This window comes from Acromyrmex echinatior, chromosome 5, assembly GCF_024713525.1.
Source record: "Acromyrmex echinatior isolate Ae372 chromosome 5, ASM2471352v2, whole genome shotgun sequence".
Taxonomy (NCBI): Eukaryota; Metazoa; Arthropoda; class Insecta; order Hymenoptera; family Formicidae; genus Acromyrmex; species Acromyrmex echinatior.
In genome coordinates, this window is record NC_141856.1 from 14,207,833 (window position 1) to 14,231,629 (window position 23,797).

Genomic DNA, 23,797 nt, shown 5'->3' on the forward strand with positions numbered 1-23,797 from the left:
TTTTGCGACCGTTTGCTCAAATCTTTCTCATTTCTCTATAACTATCGCGAACCTCTATGGCGGATATGATTAGTATTTTTACGACGCGGTCGCAGGCAATTATGCGTTTTTCATCGAGAGAAAAGCAATGACGCTCGTCTGTCGCTCGTAAGCGTAATGAGTCCGCGTTACTAATGATCGTACGTTTGTAATCACGTCGAAGGACCGGATGCCGTCGGATCCGCCGATCAATTGACGATACTTATGACGACCTTGGCAATTACTACGAACCCGTTTATAGCCCTCTGCCATTTTTCCAGGATGCACGAAATATCATTTGATCGTTATCCTTAATTTCGTAGTAACTTTGAGCAGCATAATATTTCGACGAAGGACACCTTATATATTCAACACAATTCTCATAACAAGCTCGTTACATCATGCAAATGTGTTCTCATTAAAATAATTTTTTACATTAAAGTTTTTAGTTCTGGTAGATCAATTTGCATTATTAACACATTTCGTGCTGCCTCAATTTTAAACTGACTTGTCCATCGGTAATTTTGTTTGTTTATTATAATTGTTTCAAAAAAGGAATTTTATAATGATTAAAAACTCGAATTACATTGTTCAAACAAAAAGCAACTTTTTTTCTCTTCAAAATGCTATAATGTATAACAGAATTTTCGTAGCAAATCAGGATTTTTAGATTTGAGATATAATAGTATATTGGAGCAGGTTTTTAATCACATCAATCCTAAAAATCCTGATGTCCTCAAATTCTCTGATGACAGCAGCATATTCAGTACAAAAAAGGTTTTAGGCTATATACTATGACATTTTGAAGAGAAAAAAAATAATTTTTTGTTAAACTACATCATATATCCAAACATGATCATTTACTTACGTTTTTTTTTATAAACTAAATATCAAAAGACTTAGACAGAAAGTCTAGCGTGGATCACGCGAAATGGAATCGTAATAACATATTTTCTCCTACAGATTGTCAATTACATATAAATTAAAATAAATGTTTAAGCTGAAAGTCATAAATCACACGAGCGTGATTTCCTGGCGGAAATAATGTTAATAATGTTTAGTAACTTTTTGCTAATCTACGAGGGTAACCGCGCGCCCTCGCGTTACACGATCTGACAACATTCGCATGAGCCAAGGATTACCCTTCCTAACGCTTATTCACCGTTATCCTAAGGTAACGACAGGATTAATTTGCCCTTTCCGGCAAAGAGTGCCGCAACAAAGCGGAACGACCGCACCCGCTGGTTTTACCGGAGGAAGTCGTGCTCTTCTGCCTGCACTCGGCATGCACCTCTCGTGTCTGACGCACGTTCCTCTCCATGTCCGGCAACGTTCATCCACCCGTCGACACTCACAAGAGTCAGACCTGATACAAGCGCGTGCTGGAGACGCGCATACGGGTACATTCGGCTCTTCTTATGCGCGAGCGTGACATAGGAGTACTTGGAGATACGAGAAAGGTAAGGTAAGTAAGGCTCGTGCCCTGCCCGCCCGGTGACTGAACCCACACAGCATTTCACGTAAGGAGCTCACACACACATACCACATATACGTGAAACCGGCGTACATACACGCCCGCCTGGTCGAGACATCAGAGTGAAGAACCGTTCGGAGAATCTCATCAGTTAAGATATCAACGTACATTTTGGATTAAAGCGTGCGACGGAGGTTTAACTCCGCGTACAGATGAAAAATGATGAAAGCTAATCACTAATCCACGCTATTTTGTTATCGCGCCATCGATCCCTAGGCCGTGAGAAAGATGATTACTGCGAAAGAAGGAGGTACTGCGAAATTATGTGACGTTAACAGAGATATTAAATCTCTTGATGCTTGTTATAGGTTTCTTATTTATCGCTAGCTTCCTATTTTAGATACTTACAGAAACTTAAGACTCCTGACCATTCATCAATCTTTAGATTGATGTCATTAGAAGCGAGAAAAAACACATAAGGAAAATTTTTGCAAAATATGTTAAAATAGAAATATTTTTCAATAAAAAAATTTGTATTTGATAGAGTATACTTGTAAAATTTCGTATACTTCAATAACTCTTTTTTATTTCGGAATGAAATAAAATCATATTTCAATTAATCTCAATTTACAGCCATCATATATAGTTTGTTTTGTTTTCTAATTAAACATAATTCAGTTTCAAATATTTAATTATTTATAAATTATCGCAATACAAAAATAATTTTCGATATATTTTACAAATCTATTTTATCAATTGTAAATTTTATTAAAAAGTACATTTTAATATAATTTTCTTTAAGAAGAAAAGAATTTTCTTTATAAAAAAATTACAAGATAGTTGTACTTTTATAAGTACTTATATGTTTTGTATTTATATTCTTTGGAGCCTAATTTCATTCTCTTAATTTTCTTTATATATTTTTCTCACTTCTGACATCACAATATGGCACAGTGAGTAAACAGGAATTTTTATATATATATTCTGTATTATGTAGATTATGTTATTAACTATATAAATAAAATTACATTACAATATTCTTTTGTAAATTATATAACACAGAAATAAATTACATACAAATTAAATATACAATTTTACATACTAAAATCACAGTGTTCCTTGTTTATGCGTGACAAAAATCGAAAACAGATACACATAATCGTTATCAACTTGAGTCTCGGCTCAGCACATCTTCCAAAGGGTTTGTTTAAGTACCAGGAAGTACGCGCGGAAGATGGCGGTTGGGGAGGGGAGGGGCTCGTCGTGTACGTGGAAGTGTGCTCTTTGCTCCAGTCTGTCATAAACCTTCCAAGAAGGAGCGTCTTGATTACAAATGTCGCGCTTAGGAGAAGTGACATATTCATGACAGACTAATCGCCGTGTTTGCATTTGTGGAACGCTCGCTCGTATTTGTCACGCTGGAGAAACCGAACACAACTATATAAAAGATTATCCATAAATAAGATATTACGTACCTTGTCCTCGCATGTCTTATGGCAGATGTACTTGCACACTGAAAAAAAAAAAATGTAAAAATAATAACACGATGATTATAGAATATAGATTTTTCACTCTTAATTTTTATTCGGTATTAATTTTTATAGATAAAAATTTAGTTAAGTTTAGTTAGTTTTTTATAGATGGCTTTACGTCGTAAGATTTATACTTAAATAAATTTTAATTAGACGGTAAGTAATTTTGTTTTATTTGATCATTAGCACACGTTGCAAGTCATTAAAACCGTCATTATTGTAAGCATTATGATCGCTTCTTCAATCTACGCGGCATGTTAACTTACAATCACGCTAATTGCCTACTAGTAAATACAGCTGCGATCAGCCCGACCCAAGCTTTCACGCGCGTACACAAACGTGCATATAATCGAGAGTGCATCTACATTAATCGTAGTAATCATCTCGTGTAATCTAGAGCAGGGCAATGAAACGTAATATCAGTAATAACGCTAATAATAATAAAAAGAAAAATGTAGAGTTTCAATCCCTACAGCGATTTTGTTTTAACCGGCACTCGCAGAAGCTTCCGTATCAACGATTGATTCGAGAGTACTACCGACGAGGAGAGCCAGCTGTTACCCACTTCTTCATTGCCCTGAAGGGAATGATGTTATCGACTCACCTCTGCAGCAGGAAGCTTGCTTGATCACCGCCTGGTGGCATAAATGACATGGTCGTGGTTTGCGCAATTGCTTAGTGCGGAACACGTGACATTGGGGTTCAAAGTCACTCTGAAACACAGGAAAAGGAGACTCCAATTATTGCGGTGATCATTTTTGGCTGATCAAAAAAGGAAGCATCATTGACGAACGCCATTTCATGCTTTTTGCGACCGACTTTTTTGTCGACATCGATCAATTAGTCGCAAGAACCTTCTCGAGCGATTAACCTCGTTAAGACACGGTATTATAAATGAGGAGTCTGTTTAACAGAGGTGGTACTTGAAGGGGAAACGCCTCATGCTTGAAACGAGGTCACAGATTTCAAATCTTGACTCCATTCCTGAACACATTATCGTGATGAAGCATTTATAAGCATAATTATTAGATTGTACAACCAATATCAATGTTGAAACACGAATTTATTTATCGTATCTAACATAATATTTATATTATTCTTAATATTTATAAAATCTTAGTATATCAAATTAAATATCTAAAAATAAATGATTTTATTAGTCTGTTTAATGTTCTACTCCACTAGGACAATTTATCAACTTTGAATTGACCTCAGTGTAAAAGAAGAAATAAAAAGATTTCTTAACATGAAAAAAATTTAAATGAATTTATGAAACCACAACTATAATCGACATAACGAACTTTTCGTAAAATAAAAAATCGGAATGCAGTGCGCGTTTGCAATACTGCCGGCGAGTAACGAGCTCTTACAATTAATCACATAACAAACCAAGGATCAGCTCCACTTAATCACTGCTCCGAGAATCTCTACTGCGCGTTTTGCGGCAATTATAATCATTCTCATGTGCGGCTTTTCTGCGGCCGTAGATGGGAGAAGGCTTTCGAGCGTACGGTGCATAAATTGAGAAAACAGAACAGCCATTCATTAGGATCGCGTTTATCCCCGGATACGCTGCCGGCGAAACGTTCTATGACTCCAGTACGACAGTCAACCTGTTAACAGTACTTAAGCCGATGCGCAGCTCTGTCGGGGGAGGCGCAGTTCGCGAAGTTATGCGCAAATAAGCGCTCGAGGCGCATTGCATCTTCCGTGAAGAAGCGCGGCCTCCGATTACGAACACGCGATGCACGTGGTCCTCTTCTTCGAGAAATATCCCGTCTTTTCACCCACGTTCGATCGAAACCCCGCGGAGGAAAACGCGAATTTGAATACGAATTACGGTGCTGGCGAGTCGCGCTCCATGAAGCACGAGTGAGCAATTGCATGCAGATTGTTCGAAAATCGATATAGGAATGTATTCTCTTAAAGCAAGAACATTCTATTGTGGATAGTACACACTTAAGTATACGTTACGTACTTTTTAATAAAATAAAAAATTATGAAAAATTACAGATTTTTAAATTGCATTGGAAAAAATTGGCAGTGATTTAAATTTCCTAAATAAAAAATGAATACATTGGATATCCATTGGGTGTTCTAAGGGGATATCGATGACAATTCTCATTGGATATCCAAAAGACGTTCTGAACTTTTCGGATGGATGTCTATAATGAGCATCTATAATGGGCAATATCTATAACATTCATTCTTAAACGAAAAATATAAATTTTCAAATTATTTAAATTTCCAAATTATTTAAAGCAATGAAGATCCAGATTCGACTAATAGACATTTTAAATAAAGCATTTTAAATTTCTAGTATTGATTGGGTTTCTCACATATGCGGTCTAAAAAATAAAGATTTTTAATATTGTTTATATAAATTTCCACTTTCACTTTTTGTATACGCCTGATATATCTTTAAAATACATGATGCTTTAAAAAAGGTTTCGTAATAAATTCATTATTTATTTAAAAAAACCTTATTATATAAAAAAAGTTATATTTCAGAAAAATAATAGAAAAGAAGATTTCAAATTAAATACAACAGAACGCATCGCAATATACGAGCACTGCTTCGTTATGGTCTAGGAAAGGCTCGCGAATGCCTGTATTTACGCACACGCATGTTTTCTTTGACGCAAACATTTAGCGGGTTTAATCATCGCAAGACATATGTGTAGAGTAGCAATAAAACGGCTTTAACGAGTTGATTAAGACATAAGAAAAACACATTGTTTGAAAAACAGAAAGAGAGATCCTTGAATATGTAAAATTCACACAGTCGTCGTTAATGTGTTAATTTTATTATATATGACAAATTTTTTTTACTAATCTCGATTGGCAACGGATGCGTTGTTATGAGTTATAAAGCATCACGCTATTACCACCAATATGCAATATTTTATAATTATCACTTCTATTAGCATCGTGAAACATGCTAGAAACACGCGTTCCTCTCTGCATCGTTTTTCGTCGAGTGGCCGCAAAATTTCATCATGAACACGGCGTTTGTCGAAATTATTCCTCGGCTGATTTATTCCCACATAATAATACATTGTGATACATTGTGCACGCACTTTTCATCGACATAAAAATGATTTTCACAATGGCAGTAAATGTCACGCACACTTTGGAATAAATATAAATTTTTTGGAAATTGTATATTGCTTTTAAACAATGACTTTATTATATACTTTTTTTATTTATGAAAATATATTATTTTATTGTATCTTATATTATTTTCTATTTGGTATATTAATACCAATATTAAGATATAATATACTTATTATATTTTAAGCCATAAAACAAAACAAAAAAATTAATAATATTAATTAGATTATAATAAGATAATCTATTATTATTATATGTAAGAATTTGTCAAAAAGACTGGAAGAGACTTAATTTTTTGTATTACAAATTAATAATCCTAGCAATATTTCCAACAATACGCCTTTCTCTAAGTTCTCAAATGTAAAATGCATATTCGGCAAATATATTGTACTATATTATATAGAGGAAAACAATAATCATGATCATATTAATTATCAGTTCGTGACTATTATGCACTCTGCGTTTTTAATGATTATTGTAATTCGAACACAGTGCAAAGTCGAGATAAAACGGTTATTTAATACCAATGATCAATGGCTGTTGTCTTCTAGCAGTAATTTAACCCCCTTAATAATAGCATGTCTAATTTGCCAACTAATTACCGGATACGCTTCCTGGGAGTATCATAAGAAAAGAAAAAAAGGATACAACAATATCTGTTGCTGTTGAATTTTGTAACGATTATGCATATATCTTGCTAACTAATCGCCGGATTCATTAGTATCTCAGGAACTATGACTTCGTTAAAATGAAGTCATTGCTCATACGAAGTTTAATTGATCTTTAATCTTCGCAAATTGGAAGGAATCGATGGGATCTAGCGAACTTCGTGACTTTGCCTGTCTTTTAAAACTCTATGACTTCTACGTCTTTTAAAATTCCTTCAAGAAGATTTTATCTCCCATCATATGCTCCTTTCCCATCGCCACAATCTTATTCTTAGAAAACTTAAATAACTTTAATTTTATTCTTTAAATAATCAGAGACTGTATTTTTAATGTTTATTTTGCTACGTTATGTTAATTTATTTTACTCGACCGTTTTATAGCAAAATTTAAATGAAACGAAAGCTTATACAGTTAACTGATATTTCTGTAAACAACTGAAGTTTTTCAATTAGTTTAATCGGATATTTGCTTTCCATTGCATTCATTCTGCTGACTTTAATTATGTAAGTCGCTTTACTTCATTCCATAAAATTCGTATGATCAAACAAACTTATCCGTGCAATTTAAATGCATACATGTAGGTATTCTATAATCAAGTGTTTTCTTTTATACACAAAAACGGAATATGCATAAATTAAACGATACGGAGAGATTTTATTTAACGAGCGAATTGATTTAGGATCGCATCACGAATAACTTACCTTGCCGCGAATAGATAACTATATCTCATAATAGATTCAGTGGATCGTGCGATATATCATGTAATGTGTAATTTCAACATTGCGCACGTTCAATGAGCGCAATACGTATATAACGTTGTGCGGTCTAGTGTAATTCGTGATAAATGTATACGATGGGGCCAGTCGTTTTAATGAATTCGAAACGAGCCAAAGTTCTGCGATTTTAAACCTGTTGTTTCTATAAATTCAGAGAGCTATTACAATCTAACAATATATTCTAGTTAGTAGTGCCGTTTCAATAGTGATACAGTTGAATAGATAAAATTTTTTGTATTCATAACTGATTTGTTAGAAGTTGAAAATTTTATATAAGCATGTAGCATTTTTCCACAATAACATATGAAAAAAAATTAAATTAACTACTTAGAAAATGAATTAAACAATAATTAGAAATATCAGTATTGTCAATATTGAAAATAGGAAAAATAATCTAATAAATTCTACGCGTATAATTTATGTAACTTCTTGTTATCTAAAAAGTATTACTATGCATATAAATTATAGCAAGGAATTTTCAACTATATATTTTAATAAAGTAAAAAAAAAAGTAATAATTTCTTATATCAAATTTATTTCTTATATCAATCGTGGCAAATACCTCGATTTACTAAATCAACGCTATCAAAAGTATATCTTTGAGTCTCTTGTTTATTCACCACTACTATCTCGAATTATGACGTCAGAACCGAAAATACATAAATTCTCTTAAAATTCTTGTAAAATATATTAACATGGAAATATGTTTCAACAAAATAACATTCATAATCGAAAGAAAAATATTTCTCTTTAAATATAATTTGTTTATTATGTGTTTTCTTACTTGTCATAATCTGAGATAGTAATAGGAAGCAGAAGCGTAATAAATGGATATAATAAATGGATTATGTATTAATTAATATATACAAGTATAATGACTTTATTTCACAGAAAGGCATAAAATCAAATCAAATCTGTATAAATCTTTAAGAATTTTTTGAAGAAATTTTAAAATACATCTTTTTAATTAATTTGCTTTTTACAACAATCGTTTGTTCTCTTACAACTCATAATTCTCCATGTGAAAAGTTTGAACTGTTTGAAGATAGAGTTCTACAATTTTTTTTAATGATGCCAGAACCTTAATCTCGAATCTATTTACGGATTTTTACGGTCTCTGATCCTACGAAACTTATGCAGAAAGTTGTATGCTCGTGGAGAGTTCAAAGCTCGGGCGAGCGATTCAAGTGGCATCAAGTGCGCTTTCTCTGTCACGATATCGCACAGGCTTCAAGCAGCGTAAGTTCATTCGAAAGAAAACGAAGAGGAAGAAACGAAGGGGAAGCGAACGAGAGCTCGAACAGAGCCGGCTTTGTCGGGTCGCGTTCGCGCTTGCGAGTTGGAATACTTCGACTTGCATTAACCGCGAAGAAAAGACGAGAACTCGCGTTCTTCCCCTCTATCTCTCCCACCCTTTCGAGATTCAGAGCCTTTTACTTCTCCGATGATTTTATCCTCATGTCGAATCATCTAGTGGGTGGGTGATATGCAGAAGATACTGACGCATATTATTATTAGAGTGGCAGATAACCCTAGACATTCTCTAATTTTTCTCTCACTGGAATATATAGCCATTTTATCTCTTTTATGAAGTCTGTGTTCATTGATGGCAAACATATTTCTAACAGAAAATATACACATATTGATATGAAAGGAAATCTCTTCATTCAAAGCTGAGAAGACAGAATAATACATGTACTATACGCAGAACAAACACCAAGCATGCGTCATTAATCAACCACGACGACAATTCGCATTGGTCTAAGCAATCGTCATTTAATCATACTTGTTCAACCGTCGCTCGACTGATCGCGCTGACAAACGGTTCGCCAAGGTGGTCACCCCGTGTCGACGAGGAAGCGGCAGCTAGGAAAAAAAAAACTGAACAAGCGATCGGGTCCAGAAACGAGGCTAACGTTCGCAACGACAAGATCTCCGCTCGCATGGCGGCTTGCGCATAGCAAACGCCTTGTATCGCAGTTGGCACGCAATCGTACGACCGTGTCTTCGCTGAAGCTTAATTCCTCGAAAGCATCTCTCCGCGATCGCGTCACTACGGAAGCGGCGCGTGTAATGGAGAACGACTGCGTGAAGATGAAGAAGTTAGAGAGATGAGAATGACGCGGATCTGCTAGAGCGAGCAAACTGCTCTGCTTGAATCCTAAATGTACTAGCATACTATCTAAAGTACTACTCTCGCGTATTTTTGTTTCTCAGTAGTACACGATGTTGTCTGTATCTACATACAGCTTATCTTTACATGCGTTCTCAGTAAACACCAAGTAACATACATCAATGTTATAATTTCCTACTCAATATAACTATTACGTACAACATGTATTACATTACATCTATACTGTTGAGCGAGAAATTACGTTGATATAATGTTACTGTTACTTAATGTCTACCGGATTGTTACTTAATCCTAGAATGCTATCGCTATTGATATGTAAATTTTATGTACAAACAAATAAGGCACTCGTAACTAATATAACACAAGTTTTTTCATACATTTTACACTTTTAATGGCAAAATATTTATATAATCTAGAATTTATAAATACAGATCTAATTAACTTGAAAAGAATAGGCACGCTGTCAAATTCAAATGATATGGAATTGAAATGATATGGAGTAATTTAATTGTATGTGTCTCTTTAAAACGCTTAAATAAAATATATAATAAAAATAATGACAACGAATCGTTTAATAATTGAAATAACGCTCTCTGTTATGATACTGATCAGATTCAAACTGAAATATAAAACATATAAAATTTTTAAAAATTTATCTTCCATTTAATATAGCAGATTGCTCGTAACGATCACTGTAGGCATTTAGCACTTAATGACTTCACTAATTTGCGTACATAAAATTTATTTATCGATAGCATTTTAGGATACACTTTATAAAAAAAAATTAGTAATATTTTATATCACGATACAATTTCAAGTTAAATTCTTTGATTATATCGAGATCAAAATTAATTCGTGTTGCGAGAAAATGAAGATTACTATCTAAAGTGTGTGTCATATAAAGATGGTACTTCCTGTAATCGCTGCGAACGAAGGAAATAACTTTCAAGGTGAGCGCAACTAATGCATCGCAAGCACTCACGGCTTAACAAATTGCGAGAGCGTGCGGAGAGATGGGCAGAAAAGAATCCAGGATCCGTGCTCGCGGAGCGTGGCGATTTTATATCTGATGGCGCGCTCGTGTCCTGTGAAGCTTCACGAGGTGTGGCGCCGCGCGCTCTGCAATGGCGCGTGATGATGGCAGTCGCTGGGACAGGAGGAAACTTACGGATATCAATCCATGTTTAATAATATTCTCACCTTCTCACAAGGCCACGATGTTAATTAATTAATAATTAATAATTTACATTTTACTATCATTTATTAGGTAAAATGTCAATTCCAAGAGATGTAGAAGCTACTTAATTAACTCATTGATTTAGATTTATTTATCTGCCAGAAAACTCGTTAAACATAACTTATGCATGCTTCAGATTAAACGATTAAAACCGTTAATTGAAACTGGTATTATTGGTAAAACTGGAATATTATAATTTATCAGTTGCACGGTCGTGTCGGCGCGTGATCTTTTTGTTTTTACATTACTTTTGTAGTGCATGTTGTTCAGCGCCGATAACATATTCTCGATCGTAACTTTGCCTTTGAGCAGAACTCACAAAGTCGCCGTACGGCCATTGGCATTCCGAACGCGACGTTGCTCGCGTAATAAAAAAAAGAACAATGGAAGAAAAGAAGAGGAAGGGATCGAGAATAAAGATTCGGACAGCATAACAATGGGAGTAGAGAAGCAGAGATATAACGAAAGGATAAATAAATCTTTCGATATCCAAGAGCGAGAAAAAGATTAGAGAGAGAGAGAGAGAGAGAGAGAGAGAAATAATACGATGCATCTCTCGTAGGAGTCACTGCACCTTGTTAATTTTCACTAAGAACTAAAATATATAAAACTTAAAAAAAAAATCAATATCTTGCATATTTACTTTCTAATTTTTTTTCTTTTTGTTGCTAATTTTGTTATTTCACTAATTTAAAAAATTCAAAACGTTTAATTTATATCTTAATATTTCATTTTATAAAATCATAACAATTTTCAATTATACTATTTTGATAATGCCTATAAAAATCCCCATATAAAGTCAAGTTTCTTTCAAAATATGCTTCAGTTACGCCATTGGTCGTACAATTTTGCCACCTCGATAGCTTCGAACTGCCATATCGCAATTTTACTGTGGCCGAATCCTCGATGACATCGAAAACACGGCGGGCGATCGGAGAGAACAAGAATGAAGGTCGTGGAACGAAGATTAAGAAAGGAGTGGGCATAGCTGCGTGATTGGTAATCCCTTCGGTCGGTAAATCCGGCATGGAAATGGAACAGAACACACGTTCGAAAAACGATATTCGTTATTCATCGGGCGTGCGTGAGTTCACGCGGGACGATGCGCGTTAGACCCGCGCGATCACGTGCCAATATAAATTCCATTTATGGCTCAGTTGTTCAGCATTTGGGCCTGGGTATTGAGTTTCAAAGCGAATTTCGTTACGAGTTTTTGGTCGCCCAACAAAAGATTTGTCGGGTGCTGACGAGACTGTTGTCGAAGTCAACAAAAAGAAATTCTGCTCTGGATTATATTCTTTAAGTACGACTGCGTAACTTTATTATAATTTATTTTGTGTGTATACATTTAGTACAATTTTAGAATGTTAATTTTTTATTGATTAAATATAATTTAATAGTTTTTCCTTGGTTTAGTTTTTTAAATAATTTTTTAAGTAACAAATAATTTAAATAAATTAGCCATATGATTAATTGTTCAAATTGTGCAGAGTGACAAAAAAGTTTTGCTACAAAAGTTTGTGTTTATCAAATTATTAATAGCGTATATTTACAATGAAAAAAATAAACTCTTCACTTTGAAAAATAACGATGTTTATATGTATAATTCTTATTGTGTTGATATCAATATGATGTGAATTTAATATTATAGGTTTTAAATCCACATCATGTGGGTGTTAATATTAACACCAGAGGTTTGAAATCCATATCATGTTAGTGTTAATATTAACATCAACACAGTGAGAATTACATAAACCGCATGGATGTTGAATCCACATCAGAGTTAAATTTAGACCGAAATTTTTTAGAGTGTGTAACGTTAATTATATCTCATTAAATACTAAAAATAATAATTAATATTGATTTAATAATCACAAAATTGTGTAGCCAAACTTCTTTGTCATCTTGTACAATATTACATAGTTAATCATATAGTTAATTTAATTTAATTATTTGTTACATAAAAAATAATTTGAAAAGACCAAACAAAGGAAACTATTAAAATTTCTCCTACTCACTTTTCTTCAAAACGTAAAGAAAATTAATCTTAAACTTAAATAGATGAGTTTCTTCAAGATCTTTTTGCGAAAATAAATTACCATGTCTCCAGATAAACTTCATTTTTTCTCACTACTACACGATCATACCTAATGGAATGCAAAATGTGAGTTTGAGGCGCGCAATGAAATAACATAGTATTTTATTACAATACATTTCTTCATCTTTCGAGGCTCACGATTTTCGAGATGCAATCCGCGTGTCACGCGCAGAAGCGAAACCGAGACGCCGGTTATTGACAATGAACTTAGAGATACCGCTGAGGATAGACGAGAGATATTTTTGCGGTGCATCCAGATTGCGTGGCTGATAAAGCGGCCTTGCAGTACTTGGCACACCGCACAGCGAGAGATTATATTGCACGTGCGCCGGACGTAGTGGCGATTCAGCTGGCGAGGTAAAATGTGGCATGATGAACGGCCGCGACTCTATCTCGAGGCATGCCAACCGGTTCCTTTACGAAGAAAATTTCGCACAGGATCGCCCGGGATGTCCGTGAATTGAGGTACACGTGCGCCGATGATCGCGCTTGAGCTACCGCGAAGCTCGGCTGAACGCTGCGGCAGGATAGATTACATTACATTACATCCTCAAGAACGTTCTTCCGGGTTTTTAGCAAAAGCCGACATTTCCGCGCACCCGATGCTCAGCGCGATAATCATAACTTTCTCATAAGTGAAATGCCTACTGCTTACATAAAAAATAACACGTGTAAGAGATTTTAGATAAAATGTTACCTAATAAATATAAAATTTAATATAAGTCGGTGTTAGAAATTTTAGTTATCTTAACAAGAATGTGTATTCTGTATACCGAAAACTGGAGTTACTTTGCCAACTTTGTTCTACTGTTTAAATGTTATTAGAAGACGGAAAACACTAATCAATGTGTCATATGAATGATAAAAAAATGTAGTTGGACAGGTTTTCGTTTGTTTTCTTCAAACTGCTTTATAATGAAATACAAGTATATATAATTTATTAAATATTATTTTATATATTATATTATTCTCCGCATGCGATATATAATTTTTTTATTAAATTTTCTTTCAACTTTTATACACTCTACAATAATAAAGGGTAGAGAAAAAATGAAATAATTCTAGCTTGAATTCATGATGACTTTTCAATAAAGAAAGTTTTATAATGAAAGTACAATGACATATTTGCAAGCGCACTGAATAATCCATTACTGTTTCCACGATCCTTTCTTTTATCTACTTTTATATTAATAAAATGATAGAAAATAGCTTATTATTATATTGGAAAAAAAGTCTGGTTGTATTAATTAAAATTCTAATGAAAAATAGACGAATCAGAATTTTATATAATTAAATCTAGTATAATCTTATTGTTAATAGAGATAACCAGATATCTAATCCAATCATGATAATCGAAATTCTTATTGATATAATCAGAATCTACCAGTTCATTTTTAACCAAAAATTTTTCTCAGTGTATAGAAGAATTTATGCTAACCGAAAAATAAATAGAAGATGGGACGTATGCCAGATATTTGAGAGATGTTTCATATTTCGAATTAAACTTAATGAAGATATATACGTATTTTTAGCTTATATATAGAATCAGAAATTAATTATTTCCGTTACAAGATATTAATATGGGTGGACTGAAATGCATAAAATTTACTATTAAATGTGATAAATGATATGATAATACAACGTATTTAATGTATTACGTTGTCGCTCGAATGTAAAGTTCTAATGAATTGTTTCTTGTATCTTTTACTAATTCGTAATAAAAACCGCATCAAATTGGCAAAAACAATTAATGCAGAAATTCTTATATTAATAAATTTACAATACAAATCGATTAATTATTCGGTGCTACTCAGGCACGCGATAAATGTCGACTCGGCTTTTCTTATTTTTATCATCTTAGCTAATCCTTTTTTTTCTCTCTCTCTATCGTGAGAGAACAAATCTGATATACACGTGTGTCTGCCATTTGTCAGGCACAGTCGTGCGAGGTTTTTGCGGCCCTACGACTGAATGAAACATGGGCCACTTGAAGAATCTCGCCACTCTTTTGTGAGGCTTCGGCACATGTTCTTTTCTCAGAACACATGGTAATTTCAACTCATTCTTTGTCTTGATCGAAAACCATCGCCTTAACAAAGAATTGTAACCGTTTTTTAGATATATGAAAAAAGATAAAATAAAATGTTTGATAAAAATTGATTTAAATTAAAATAATAAAAAATTCTTACAATTATTATAAATGTCATATTAAATATAATGCCAAAATATTTAATCTCAGATATTATTTACTTATTCTGTATACACAGTAGTTGTGTAAAAATAATTTTTTCACATTATAAATTTTAAGAAGTCATTTTGTCAAATTTGTGCTTATAAAAAAAGTAAAATTACGATATTTTATATTAAATGTAGCATATTCCTTTGTGTGCTGTAGATACTCCATATGCGTTCTGACATATATAAAGCTTACACATGACAGCCATGTGTAAAGAACTAGGGAAGCTAGGCAATATTCGACTTTGGTTTAAAATGGCTTGTATGATCTGCACTATAGCGAAAGATCAGCCATTTTTCAAGAACTATCTTATTAGACCATTCCGGACGGATAATAAGACGGTTCAATCCGGCGAAGGAAATCAAAATCAGCAGGATATCGCTGGTAATCCCTGCGCCGTTTGTCATCGCTAGGTAATCCGCGACGATTTTCGTAGTTAAAAGTCGCGCTAGTCGTATTATCAGAATTTGTTTTCACGGAGATTAAATATAGAATATGCTATTACACGAATATGGCGTAACACGTTAAAAATGAATCAGCAAAGCCGCTTTCAGAATTGATTCGCAGGAACATGTCACGGAAAGGATTTATCGTGGCGCCATTGCAAAATGGCGTTCTACGAACGTTCGTAAAATATCATCGAAATTTTATTAGGCACGTAGTACACACATGCATACATTTTCATATGTGATAATATTCCCGATCGCCACACAGTCGAATGTTGACCATAAAAACGAAAGAACGCCGACCGCTGGTCGAAGACACACGTGTCGACCGTACGAGGCGGGTTATTACTAGGAAACATCATAATCCTATATTTTCAACGCGCAGATGGACATGCGTGCATATGGGTGAAAGAGAGAAGTATAAATCTCTTCGGTCCCTTCGTTACTATGACGCTTCCACTATGTGCTTGTGGAATTTATTCATAGAGTCGGCGGACCTGCACGCACTAACTATTAACGTTCACGTGGAGCGGTTTCCTTTTGCTATATGTATTTTACGATTATTCTACGAGACATCAAAATTACCATAATTTAATACAAACAAGCAAAGCTTTATTCGTTTTATCAAAATTGGATCCTAGTGCCTAATAATCTTTCTATATGAATTTATATACATATATTTTCTAGTTCATACAAATTGCGCATCGATTTTACTATCTTAATTTTGTATTTTCGAATCTTATCGTTTTATAATTAAATAGAAATCGTTTTATTATATATTGTACTGTGTTGTACATGCACATATAATTTTTTTATAAATAAACATATTCTTTTAGTTTTATAATAACGAATGGCAAAGAGAGAGAAAGAGAGAGAGAGAGAGAGAGAGAGAGAGAGAGAGAGAGACCGCAATCGTTCTATCTTTAAATTTATAACGACTTCGATACAGAAAGAAACAATGAAAATACATATTTGTGAGTGCATTGAATAATCCAATTTACTGTTTCTACATCCTTTTATACATCGCCTTTTTTAACACAATGGTAGAAAATAGTAGAAATGCACTCTTTGCCACCAGTTAAAGCGTATCGAAGCTTTTGCGACGAGTGTACTGCTTCAAGGGATATTGCTCTTGGCTATTACAGAGAAAAGGACGCTTTACGATTCTACTCTCGTCGTTGGTTTCGTCTACTAAAAGAACGATAAATGTTCCAGTTTTAACATAAAATGTTCAGCAAGTTCTTGGCAAACCACTCGACCGACTAGAAACAGCTGTTACTGACCGAAAGTTGTCGAAAGATTAAAGAAATCGTACCGCCCATTGTCTTTAATTTGTACTATATGATCAGAACGTGCGAATGTTATTTCGTAATTCGATAGATGTCCTCTGACCATCAAAATTGCGGAAGTAAAGTTTAATATTATTTAATCACATCGCAAATAAATATAAATTGAGAAAGTTTTAAATTCTCAGTTAAAAAGAATAAAATAACCTTTTATTTAAAATACTATTTTTCTATTTTGTGAATCTTAATATTATATATTGCGTATGTTTTATATTTAATATTTTCAGTACAATTAGTATTATTATCTTTTTTAATCTTCTTGTCTACAATGTAATTATAATAATCTGTTACTTAAAGATGAAATATCTTGCGTAACTACTTGTAATCTCCACACGCACCTGTCGGATTTAGGGTCAATGATGAAATACCTTCTCTTGAGTCATCCATGCCAGAAGCCTTCATACCTCGTTGGTATTCAAAAGAGGTATAAGGGCAGATGTCTACTAGATAATTTACGTAATCCTTCAATCGAGCATTTCATTGTTCCGGTAGCGGCAGTATATAAACAAATTAAATACGTATTTAAAGCCTGATTTTTTTTGAATCAAGAGAAATCGACAATGTCGACAAACACATTTAAAATAGATCTAATCGATTTTAAATTATAGTGTAATTTTGTACATTTTTAAATAAAATTATAACAAACAGCTTTTATATATATATATCGCTCCCTTGCTATAAAGTGATATAATTTAAAAAATTAAGTGTCTCAAAAAAAGAAAATTTATTTTATAATTTGATAGAAAATTATTAACTAATCAAATAATATCAGTAAATAAATATAATTTTAACATAATTATAAATATCATTTTTGTCGTTTTCATTTCACTTTTTGAGTTTATAACAATCTTGACAATTTTTTAAATAGAAAAATTATCCTTTTTCAATTGAATCAATTTTAATGATTTTTAAAATGAAGTTAAGACAGTCCACTTTTGATGATTAATAAGGTAACGTTTATTTATTTCATTTATGGTAATAACTTGAAAATCACGTTTTCTGAATTATGTCGCTTTCGAAGTAAGAGAACGATAAATACTATTAATATATTTAATATTTATGCACAGTTTTAATTATTGCTTATAAAGACAGAGAAAAGAAAAAAGTTAATCTCAGACGAAGTGCTTGTCTATAATCAAGTAGTGTAAAGTCAGACATATATTATATAAAGCTCATTGCTCATGTCACGGAGGTCAATTTCCGGTTTCATGATTTTCTGCCGTTATGCATATACGTGATGGATTCTGAACTTGAACGAGCTTAATTACTGCTGATCGCCGAGCGGCGCGATAATTGGAACGCTCCCGAAGCTAATTATGGAGAATGCGCAAGCGAACGGATGCCGGATGGTTTATAATCCTGGCTATCTGTTTCTCGGATGGACACACATGCTCGTGCGATGCGTCACGCAACTCACAAACACGCAATATTCATTTAATTTGAGCGGCATGTTTTCATCGCACTAATTCCGGTGATTATGTCATGAATACAATCGTGGCGCCGCGATATGTAAGAACGACTCTTATCTTCTGGTCATCCAGTTTATTATCGTTGAGTTCCAGCTCACAGCCGACAGTAAATGGTGGGTTATCATGGGTTACTTTGCGTTGTCGCTTTTTAACCTTCTTTGTAACGTTATTGCGAGAGTTTCAATGGAAAACTCATTCATTGAAATGTTGGAGATATTTTAGACTGCTTTATAATTTCATAGTTATTAACACAATTAATAACTTAATTATTAATTGTACCAATTATTAATTTAATAACAATACTTTTGAATTTTCCACGAGTATTTTCTTCAAAAAAATTGTATGATTTACAAGTTATCTCCGTGTCTTGATACATAGTTAAATGCCAAATGTTTTGTGAATATTGCAGTTCACTTTATCATCCTCCAGAGAAGCGACTAAATATCATGTTGCTTCTTGACCCGATAAAGTGAATTACAATATTCACGAAACGTTGATATTTAACGATATATCAAGACACGGAAATAATCCATAAATCACATAATTTTGTTGAATTAATTAATTTATTTTAATATTTTCCTCTTTCATATGCTTATTTAATATTTAATGCACCTAATTGTTTGTAAATGTAAAATAAATATATAATAGATGGCAATTTTGTCAATTTAGTTACATAAACATTGCACAAACTATCTCATATAGTATTTTATTACATTCTGATTTGTGTCACAAGACATTGCTTCGTAAAACTTGGAGCCATTCATTATTAGAGCGACTTTTTCAGATCTAATCCGACCGGTTAACGGAAGAATTATTAACGTCGATTGCAAAAAAGCTCCCTTATGTACGTATCTACGCAAAGTCTCTCTTGCCTACTTTCTCCGTTGTTTATCTTGGCAGAATAGAGCGGCACGGTCGCTTAAAGCATTAGCGTCGGGCGGTTGACCCCAATAATTTAATGCATATTACCTCTGGTTTATGCATAACGCCTTGTTTAGCAGAGATAAAGCGTTGGACTATGGGAGGGGACTGATCGAAAGTAAAAAGAGCCTCTTGCGAGTTATTGCGGTTTTTTTGTAAAATATACACGACATTCGCTTATGTTTTATAACAATGTTAATTGTAAGCCTTTTCTATGTGAGCCACGTGACTTGTGACAAATATCAAGTACTTCCTAGATTGAAATTTTATAGAGACATGTACAAAACAGAACAAATCCATTACGTAGAAGTCAGTTGTAAATTTACTCAAATTGATATATTAGCGTCTGTGTTTATATTTGAAATATACGTTTGTAAAATTTATATATAAAATTTATATATAAAAATAAAAATGGAAAAAGACATTTTAAAGTATTAAATGTATATAGATACACAAATAAAATCAATTATCAAAATTTCTATCCTTTATTATTTTGACGTGCTATTCTAATTATTATTATCACCATTATATTGCAAATATTTACAAAAATAATGTAGCTTTAGGAAATAGATATGAGTTTGCATTTTAACCGTATCTAATAACGTGCAGAATACTAAACACGAACAAATTAGACGCCGCGCGCCGATCGAGAATCGGATATACACATAAAGTTACCTAGTCATGTACGGAGCATTACCGAGTGGTTTGAGGATAAAATTCCGATCGTCGTTGTAGCATAGTCATACAACGTTTCATTGAAGCCACGATGTGAAAATGCCGACGATGAGATCTCTAATTCCCGATTAGAAGTCGCCAGCGTCGTTCTTAATGATTTATCGTTAATTAAATCTACGCCGTTCGATCTCTTTTCCTTTATGCACTTCGCATTGATCCCGAAACTAGGTTGCGACTTTTTTTTAACGATCAATTGCTGAGTGATTTTTGATCGTTCAGAGTGTATACACCATTTACAGAATATACCAGTTATTAATTTTATTCGCGAATTCCTTTATTAATTTCAGATTGATATAGTATATATGTTATTAAAAAATTGTAGTAAAATATTGAATATTTAATCTATCAATATTAATTAAATGTAACTAGTAACTGCCATGTACAATAAAAAAGAAATCTATCTAAAGATCATTCTTGAGTGAATATCGATGACGCATAGATATTTTACATCATGATTGTTGCGTAACTGTAACAACAAACAGCGTATTTAATGTCAACCTTGGCGGAATATATACTCATATGTTACATAGAATATTACCAGGAGACGACCTTATTTATCATATATCGTGTACATTCCTTACCTACAATAGTCTGAGCAAAAAAAATTTTCCGTCTCTTAAAGAATATACTTAAACTTATTTTAATGATAAAGTAATTAAATTATATATGTGTCGTTTTTTCTTCTAATACGTTACAATCGATAAATATAAATAATAAGATAAAAATTCGAAACTGCGATATGGCAAATTAAATTATATTACATAATTATGTCTTAGCTCGGGAAATTTCTTACAATCATATATCTTCCAGTTTTTCTGTGCGGCAGAAAGAATCAATTATCCGCAAGTAATCAATATCCCTGTAACAATCTACAACGCTCTCGAACGTTTCTATGCACGCAGGAAAACTCGTCAGATAGTAACGGAATAAGGTTCTGGTGGGCGTGGAGACAGAAGACGTATTTCCACGTTGATGGGATTATAGCGGGCATAAATAACGGAATGAACGTATAACTTCCACAACGCGACAGCGATGCGATGAGAACTTTCGAATCTAGATTTTTCCTCTCAAGTCACCTTGCCGTAGCAAACAATTTTTTGCGAACATTCGGAATCAAGACTTTCATTACAGCATAGATCTACATATACAAATATTGTAGACCAACGCCGTAGAGAGATTTATATAACTAGAAAATAATTATGAGATTATTGTATCAAGATTATTATGCACGAATTATTATGCAATTATCATTAAATAAGTTATACAAAATCGTAAATTTTCAAATAACTTGTGTTATATTAAATAACTACGCTATGCAGATTTTTAATTATTTGAGATTGCTAAGAATTGCCCTGTCAGAAATATGTAGACTTCTAAAAAAAAATTATCCGATTATCATATCATTATTATGCAAAGATCACTAAACAAGTTACAAAAAATTACGAATTTTTTAATATTTTGTGTCATGTTAAAAATACTATATACTATTTACAAATTTCTGATTATTGAAAGCTAAAAATCCTTTACTCTATTAGAATTGACGCAGTAAAATCTTGACGTAATCACATAATTTTTTTAACTTCAATTATACGTAGGAATTATATAAAAAAAAAAAATATATATATATATATATATAAATCTTTTCAAATAATTTTATATATTTATTCAAAGTACGAAAATAATATGCTCTCGCAATCTACGATCGAGCCTATCGCAAAACTGTTTAATTCATAGAAGCACCATTTCTGATCAGCCGTTCTCCATTCAGAAATCCTTTCATATGTACGCATATAGATATGTGTTTGCTCACGTGGATGTCGTGACTGTTAAAGACATACTAATAGCTTCTCGATGAAGGTACGCATCTGTCAGTAGTTGAGGATTGTTACGTACACATGCATAAACGCACACAGATTATATTCATACAAATCTATAGATATACGAACTTCCATTGTTTCATGACTACACGGATTTGCTTTTGCATAGCTCGTTACCGTACGACTGCCGGAGGAAATGTGAATCTACCGGCAACGCGATGTCGTAAGAGACAGACACACTGGTAGTAGCAGATATAATTCACCATGTAACTATTGTTACTTTGGCATATATAATTATCGTAAATTATTGCTAATGACGTCAATAATAAATGGAGAACTTAGAGATTCAATTTATTTTATTACAAATTATTTTGAGTCTCTAAATTGTGGTTGAGATATAAGAATTTGAATATAAAATAAAATGAACATCGCAAAAACTTCTTGATTCTCGGGATTATACGTTCTTGAAATTGTTTATTTGACATCTTTATTTGAGATATGTCAGAAACCATGAATTTCTCGGCGCACTCTGATCATGTCAACATTAATTCAAACCATCGCTCCTCCGAATCCAACTTTAGACCTGATGTAATATTAACGGTCACAGCCACCCTCGTAGATCTGTATCGTCCCAATTGGCTATCTCCATGGGATTTATAGCTGGCGATTCAAACGCAATACGCAACGCTATACGTCATGATTGTAAGTCAGCGACCGTACGTACCTTCCTACATCGAGTTAGCTGTTTACGCAACGCCATAACGTTTGCGTTCCGCATAATTTCAGTGTCCCATATGAGACATCCCACTGGCGAGCATCGCTATGTCTTTCATCTCGCTTGTAAGTGTCGCTGAATATTCGTGCGACATCACAATGTTATGTGTTGTGACCACTTCCGGCGCGCGCTGACCGACGCGTGTAAAAAATGGAAATGAGCAATTGTTGCGTACGTGCCGGATTTAAACACCGAGTTAATTAACCGCGAAGTGCACACGCTACAATAAAACTCGAATCTGTTGTGCGCATCGGAATATAGGTCAATGTAAAGCTGTAGCTATCTAATCTGATCAGAATCTTCATTATAAAATAGGGAGATTTGTAATTTATATTCGCGTTTCCGCGTTACAATAGAGTGATTTCAATTCTCGAAAGTTTAAAACACACACAATTTCTTACGTCGTCGCAAAACTGCGAAAGATTTTTTCCCAAGTGATTATATTAGCCATAGTCCGACCTCGTAACTATTCAGCTGATGATACAAACGCGTTAATAACGTTAATTGATACCGATACAAAGTAGGTCAGTGCTAAATGAAGCTAAAAAACGCAAATCTATTCAGACAATATATTAAAGTTCAAGGACAGACAACCATTTTTCATTTGAGAAGGAACTTCAAGATTCATCTCATTCCCATTATGCAATATCCGGCAATTTTGAACGTTATCATCTTATGACGTTATCATATTTCAACAGAGGAAATGTAATTGAATTTTTTTGTCTTGACGTGACATATATAACATGATATAACTGATGTTACTAAGTATGAAAATTTACATTAAATACGCATTCATGTATTAAATATAAACAAAATATTAATTATTACAAAGATTAATAAATTGTAAAGTTTTTACACTACTTCTCTCAACAAATGCTTGTTATTTTATAATTGGCAATCATATATCTTAAAATCAATTATTATTCTAAACAAAAGGATGCAACTATATAAATGTGTAATTTATCTCTTAGTAAATAAAAGATAATTAATTACCCTCGGCA

General features: G+C 33.3%; 1 protein-coding gene across 6 annotated transcripts in view; it reads right to left on the reverse strand.

Annotated features, from left to right (window-relative positions):
• Positions 1-23,797, reverse strand: part of by (focal adhesion protein tensin) — a 192,927-nt gene that overhangs the window by 119,177 nt on the left and 49,953 nt on the right. For 5 of the 6 annotated variants that reach the window (XM_087406524.1, XM_087406527.1, XM_087406525.1 and 2 more), the window contains exons 2-3: positions 3,629-3,737; positions 2,968-3,005 (exon numbers count right to left, since the gene is read on the reverse strand). The exons of the other annotated variant lie outside the window; for it this stretch is intronic. In XM_087406524.1, coding sequence (XP_087262650.1) covers positions 2,968-3,005; positions 3,629-3,737 — 147 coding nt within the window. The remainder of the gene's footprint in view (positions 1-2,967; positions 3,006-3,628; positions 3,738-23,797) is intronic. 6 annotated transcript variants of the gene reach the window in all.